Source organism: Heteronotia binoei, unplaced genomic scaffold (genome assembly GCF_032191835.1).
Source record: "Heteronotia binoei isolate CCM8104 ecotype False Entrance Well unplaced genomic scaffold, APGP_CSIRO_Hbin_v1 ptg000466l, whole genome shotgun sequence".
Classification (NCBI taxonomy): domain Eukaryota; kingdom Metazoa; phylum Chordata; class Lepidosauria; order Squamata; family Gekkonidae; genus Heteronotia; species Heteronotia binoei.
The window spans coordinates 127,788-134,829 of NW_026800036.1; the positions used below are offsets into that span (position 1 = coordinate 127,788).

Consider the following 7,042-nt stretch of genomic DNA (forward strand, 5'->3'; position numbering starts at 1 on the left):
CCCTGTTACCTACAGTTCTTACCAGCATCAATAAGAAGGGTTAGATTCTTTTACATGCCAATGCAACACCACTGGTGTTTTGTATTTGCATACATGACAGCCTGCTTGCATGGGTTTGTGTGCATGAGAGTCGATTTAAAAAAAAAAATGCCTAAATGAAAAGTAATATGACATCTAGACTTTGTATTAGGGAAACATCCCCGCAGCAGCTGTTGAGCTGCACAATCCACAGGCTTGAAAGGTTTTGTTAAATTACTCAAAAGGAAGAAAGGGGGGGGGAGAGAGAGGCTAAACGACTAGGGAAATTTCGAACCATTCCACCAGTGCACATTGAGGCTTGACCAGTCAGTTCCTATTTAGTCACCCAGAACAACCACTCATTTCCCAACACAGAGCTTACTCATTTGCAAGATACAAAAAAGAGAGAGAGAGAGAAGCATTTCTGCACATGCCCATAATATTCTTCACCACTGGGGGCAGCTTTACATAAGACTGCATTCACCAAAACCAAAGCAACAGTCAGTCGGAGGAGCTTTCAGAATGACAGCACGCAGAAGTGAACAGTGCTTGTTCATTGTACAGGGTCATCCCGGCTCCTGTGCTCCAACGCAGCTTCCCTAGCTGGATTGGGGTGCTCACGATGAGAACTGCTACCCAATGGAATACAGACAGATGAATCCAGAGCTCTGAGCATCGCTCTGGGGAAGGGAGATTCATCATGCTTTGCCCAGGGAGACTGTAAAGAAGCCAGGTTTTCCACCCACCCCCCCATTATAAAAGATGCAAAAAGGCACCATCCATGAAGATCCTATTACCTAGGAAGAACTTGACATTCTGCTGCAAATGCCGTACTGGGATTTATTTATTCCGAGAGGATTCTGCGTGGCTGGCAAAGAATAATGTTCCAAAATCGGTCCATCTCCCAAGGGGTCCAATTTTTCTTCCTGGGTGTCAGCAAGCCCTGACTCACCACAGAGCAGCTTACAGGGGCTGTCATGCTTGTGGCACCCTAAGCAAAAGCAAAAGACCTAAGGACGACCTTTGAACACCACAAAGGATGGGTATGTTTTCCATTTTCATTTCTTCATAGTTGCCCTACAGTAGCAGCCTCTGCACTGACTCTGTATTAATGACCCGATAGATTTGCTTCCATACAAGCTATGACTAGAATTAAATTACCTATAGACTGTATGTGAATCTGACAAGCTCTTGTAAGTGTAGGGGAGGTTTCTTTTTTCCTATATTAAAATTGTTGGTGGGGGGAAGAAGAGAGATAAAACAGGTTGTAAAGTGTTCATCCTACTTGGAGGGAGGGGGGGGGTTCCCAATGGTTCATTTAAGCTGCAGTTGCAAACAGGCTTGAAAACAGATCTGGATTGTTTCTTGGGGGGGATAACTTTTCTAAGTTGTTTTTATTTCCAGGTTTCAATGTATTTAGGCTACTGAGCGGATCAGCTGTAGCCCTGGTAATAGCCCCTACTGTATTACTGACAATGCTTTCATCAGCTGAACGAGGATGCCCTAAAGGCTGTAGGTGTGAAGGCAAAATGGTCTATTGCGAATCCCAGAAATTACAGGAGATACCCTCAAGTATATCAGCTGGTTGTTTAGGTTTGTCCCTGCGATATAACAGCCTCCAGAAACTAAAATACAATCAGTTTAAAGGTCTTAATCAACTCACCTGGCTCTATCTAGACCATAACCACATCAGCACCATTGACGAGAATGCTTTCAATGGAATACGCAGGCTCAAAGAGTTGATTCTGAGTTCCAACCGAATTGCCTATTTTCTTAATAACACCTTCAGACCCGTAACAAACCTCCGGAACTTGGATCTCTCATATAATCAGCTGCAGTCCCTGGGAGCAGAACAGTTCAGGGGCTTAAGGAAGCTGCTGAGTTTACATTTACGGTCTAATTCCCTGAGAACCATCCCCGTGCGGATATTTCAGGACTGTAGGAACCTTGAACTGTTGGACCTGGGCTACAACAGGATCCGAAGCTTAGCAAGGAATGTCTTTGCAGGCATGATCAGGCTGAAGGAGCTTCACCTGGAGCACAATCAATTTTCTAAGCTTAACTTGGCACTTTTTCCAAGGCTCATCAGCCTTCAGAACCTTTATTTACAGTGGAATAAAATCAGTGTTATAGGGCAAACGATGTCCTGGACTTGGAGCTCATTACAAAGGCTTGATTTATCTGGCAATGAAATAGAAGCTTTCAGTGGACCTAGCGTTTTCCAGTGTGTGCCCAATTTGCAGCGCCTCAACCTGGATTCCAACAAGCTCACATTTATCGGGCAAGAGATTTTGGATTCTTGGATATCTCTCAATGACATCAGCCTCGCTGGGAATATATGGGAATGCAGCAGGAACATTTGCTCCTTAGTCAACTGGCTCAAAAGTTTTAAAGGGCTGAGGGAAAATACAATTATCTGTGCCAGCCCCAAAGAGCTGCAAGGGGTGAACGTGATTGACGCAGTGAAAAACTACAGCATCTGTGGCAGAAGTACGACGGAGAGGTTTGAACTGCCACGGGCTCTCCCCAAGCCAACCTTTAAACCCAAAGTGATCAGGCCTAAGCATGACAGCCAGCCCCCCCTGCCCCCCACCGTCGGGGCCACTGAAGCCAGCTCAGAGCCTGAGCATGACACAGAACACATCTCCTTCCATAAAATCATTGCAGGAAGCGTGGCCCTTTTCTTGTCGGTGCTGGTGATCCTCCTGGTGATCTACGTCTCGTGGAAGCGTTACCCAGCCAGCATGAAGCAGCTGCAGCAGCGCTCTCTCATGCGAAGGCACAGGAAAAAGAAACGGCAGTCTCTGAAGCAGATGACTCCAACCACACAGGAATTTTATGTCGATTATAAGCCAACCAACGCCGAGACCAGCGAAATGCTGTTGAATGGAACGGGACCCTGCACGTATAGCAAATCAAGCTCCAGGGAATGTGAGGTATGAGGCATTGTGATTTTTTTTTTAAAGAGCTTCTAAAAAGCTGGGTATTAATGACACGGTGTTGAACTCAAGTGATAAAGAGGGAGCTTTTATCTTTCCTGTTTCTGCCACAACACTCCCTGCGCTCTTTTGCCACCCACATTCACAATGTTGCCTTTAAAAAAACATTTCCTCCATTAATCCACTGACCTGGGAGAGGGGGAGAAGATTGTGAATATAAGCTCAGCAGAATTTCCGTTGTGCAGCCTCTTGGCTGAATGCATTCCCTTGGTTGGTTTCTTTTAAGTAGAAAACTTCTTTCGTGGCTAATGAAATTTATCTGCAGTGCTGATTTCTGTAATGCAGAATGCTGGTTGACATGAAGTGTGGCTTTTACAGAAACAAAGAGTGGTAGTGACAGTTCTTAAGCAGCAAGTGCTCTGAAATTCACTGTGGCTCACAGATGTGTGAAATCAGCCAGGTGCTGTAGTGTCAGATACATTCCAAGGCTGGCTTTGGTTTCTAGAAGCTGTAGGAACAACCCTGAAAGTATGGCTGATTTCTCATTCAGCACAAGCCAGCAGTCTTAAAGCAACATCCTGAACTTCAGGGGGCGTGTAGAGGGAAGGAAATCACTTGCCTAATGAGGTGAGTGGGTGGGAATTATTGCTTGAATAAGGACTGAAAAGAGGGGTGGGTGGAACAGAATGGGATTCACTGCACTGTGTTAATACCACAAGAGTTGTAGAGCTGATATGTCCTAATTGAAACCTGTTCATGTGGTTCTGTACAAAAGATGCTAGTGTTTCCCCATCCTCACAGCCAGTTGCCTTTCAGAGAGCAGTCAAAAGGCATTCATTAAATGAGGAACCCAAATTCCTTATTGATGCAATTGGAGTAGCTGAAATGTACAGTTTACAAAAGGCAAACCCCACTTCCTGCTTGAGTGCTCATTAGAAATTCTGCATTCAGCCGCGTCAGGCATTAATGTGATTGATGATGAAGCCATTAAATCTGTCATTTTCCTTCTTTTTAAAAAATATGCTGTGTTGCTGCTTGATGGTGTTTCAGTTCTAAGTTTTGTTACACAGTATTTATAAGGATGAGGAAACTACCGTTTAAATACAGCATGGCAAGTAGGAAACACTTGTAGTGAGAACTGGATGCTTGCCCACTCAAAGGAAAAAGCACATCAGATGGATTTCTCCTTTAGGAAAAGTCAATGGATCGATGGAGGGAAGGGGCAATCAATCAGTTACCTCTTTTGATAACCTTGCTGAGTGGTGTTTTCATGATTCAATTATAGATATATTATTTTCAATGTGAAGGCAATGTTTCAGCCTGATTGGGGGGGGAATCATGATGGGTACTTGTAATCCAAAACCACCACCCCTCAAATGTCATGACAAAACATAACTTAGAAATGCCCTGTGATATTTCACACTAAAATATAATCTATGCTGCCTTCCTTAACAGTCCTCTTTCTTCCATATTAAGACAATTGGGGGGGGGGAGAGGGCATATTCATAAAAAGATGGCAAATCAATTTACCACCTCTATTGCATAACTTGATTTGGCTTTAGCACACTGCCCATTTCTGACCTCTTGGGAAGGAATGTTCTCTAAACAGTTCCACTGCAGTAGTCTAAAAGAGCGGGGGGGGGGGGGTGGAGTATGCATGTTCTGGATCTTTTTGCTTTCTGAGAAAAAATAATGAAAGGAAATCACCTTGAACTGAGCCAGAGGCAAGAAATGCATCATTTGAGCAGTGTTAAGGCACTGGAGGTGATTTCAGGTAGATAAACCTGCATTCTAGTTTTACGGGGGGGGGGGGGGCTGTAAGCAAAAGGCATGGGGCAGTTTCAAAAGGTTATCAGGATGAAAACTTGTAGCATGCATTTGTGAAAAGCCGAGAACCAAAGATTTGGAGATGATTTAACAATGCAGGATATGGTGCACTTTATGTGGGAGGCAAGGTTTTCTTAGCCAGCATCCTTTTTGGGATTCACAGATGACTATGAAAGTTAATCTAGTGCCACCAGAGGACCAACATTAGAGCTTATAATTAATATGTATGCTGAGGATTCAGGTATGCTACAAGTACTTTTTAAAAGCATTTCTGCATGGGTGGGAAATCCAAAGTCCGTACAAAATGTGGAAAATTGATATAATCAAAAACTGTTAGAAAATATTTTGCTGATTTTTGATTCATGGTGACTAAATCTGCATTGGAAGTTTATGCACTAATGCTAGGAAAAACAGACTGGTTTTACTATGAAAATAATGGGTCCATTCCCTAGTAACTTTGAGTTTTCAACCAATTATAGTGACAAATGGGGTTGAAAATGTTGTCAGAGTGACTGCAAACACAGGCATTGAAAGAAATGCCTAAACAGACCCCCAAAGCTCATGCTCCCATATGGAAAAATCTATGGTTGGAATGATGTATAATTCAGTGAAGAGTGGAGGGATGGGGATGCAGAAGAAGAAACCAATGAAAATCCAGATGTCAAACAGTTGAGCTATTTATGTGCCACTGTAAATGGCCATCATAATGATGCACAATTACCATGTGAAAAATAATGCTTAGGCATTTTCAAAGTCAATTGACTCCATTTTCCTTTGAAGGGCTCCTAAGAGGCTATATTTATATGTTCATATCTTCAGTGATAAACACAGATGAATGTGTAATTATCACTACCGTTACCTAAGACACTGCGGGCTTACTGTACCATTTATACATTCGACTGCCAACAACCTCCATCTACAGAACTTTCAAAAAAGCTGAATTGAATTTTAAAATGGTTCCAGGTGGTGGAAGCTAATTATAAATTGTTGAGTCTTCTTGGCCTCCAGTGAATGAAACCATGTTTTATTTATTTGAGCTGTACAAAAAAAATAGAACAAACAATCCTAGCCAGGGTTTTCCAGCCTGTGTTATTCAAAGTCTAGGACAACACGTTTTTGGAGGACAAAGCTCCTTCTACTTTTAATATTATGGAGACTGAGAATATGAAGGCTGCCATCTACAGAATCAGGCCACTGGACTATCAAGATCAATACTGTCTACTCTGACTGGCAGCAGTTCTCCTAGATTTCAGGCAAAGGGCTATTCAAACCACCTACTAACACATCCTATTTTAACTGGAGAAGCCAGGGACTGAACATGGAACCTTCTGCAATGCAACACAGATGCTCTTTCATTGAGCCACAGACCCATAATTCTGTCTGCAAGGACCAGAATAGCATACATGGCTCTCTCCCCCTTTCCCCTCCTCACAGCAACACTCTGAGATGGATTACATTGAGGATAAGTTGCTGGCCCAAGATCACTTAATGGCTGAGGGGAAATTTCAATATGGATTTTCTAGGTCCTAGTCCGAGATTACAATCAATTCACCTTGTTGGTGGTCTGACAGATACTAACTCACCATGCAGGGATAAGGTATCAATGGCCGCTGCTGACAGACACTCAGCCACCAACCTTATTACCTGGCCATATTACCTTCTAACAAAGAATAATATTCAGGCTTCCTGTGGTATAACAGTGCTAAAGTATAATTTGAGGTGGAAATGTCACTACAAAATTATTTTTTCCCACCCACTATTTATCTGTGCTTAGAGAGCCAACCCATAGGTGGCAAAATAACACATTAATGTGCCGTGGAACATGCTTAACCCCACCTTGACTGAAGATCATGGAATCATACCATACACAAATAAGAGATGTTTTCACAAGACAGCTTCACATTAGCACAGAAGAGGGAGAAAAACACTTCTACCTCATCACAGGTTTAAAAAGAGAAAGCTGAAATTCATCTTTCCTTCATGGAAGCGTGCAGCTCACAAGGGAAAGGAAATAGCAGGTGTCCCTGCTCTGAAATATTTGCGAAGGATGGATTGCAGGGAAGGAGAAAAGTCTACAGAATTAGCAATCAATGCAGAGGTCAAGGGCACAGACAGTGCTTTCAACAGTGAACAGGTGGGCTTTCCACAGCTCGGACCAAAATTTTCTATTGTGGTTGTCTGAACTGGTTGTCTGGCTAATGCGGTGGCATGACACTACAGAGGTTCCGTTTGCTCATAGCCATTAGCTGCACAGAAGG

The 7,042-nt window shown here is 43.1% G+C and overlaps 1 protein-coding gene across 1 annotated transcript; it reads left to right on the forward strand.

Moving 5' to 3' along the window:
- Positions 1-528: 528 nt before the first annotated feature.
- On the forward strand, positions 529-2,960 carry LOC132590651 (leucine-rich repeat transmembrane neuronal protein 3). Its single transcript, XM_060263623.1, has 2 exons — positions 529-1,061; positions 1,423-2,960. The coding sequence occupies exons 1-2, from the start codon at positions 1,058-1,060 to the stop codon at positions 2,958-2,960; spliced, it is 1,542 nt and encodes a 513-aa protein (XP_060119606.1). The 5' UTR covers positions 529-1,057.
- Positions 2,961-7,042: the final 4,082 nt, after the last annotated feature.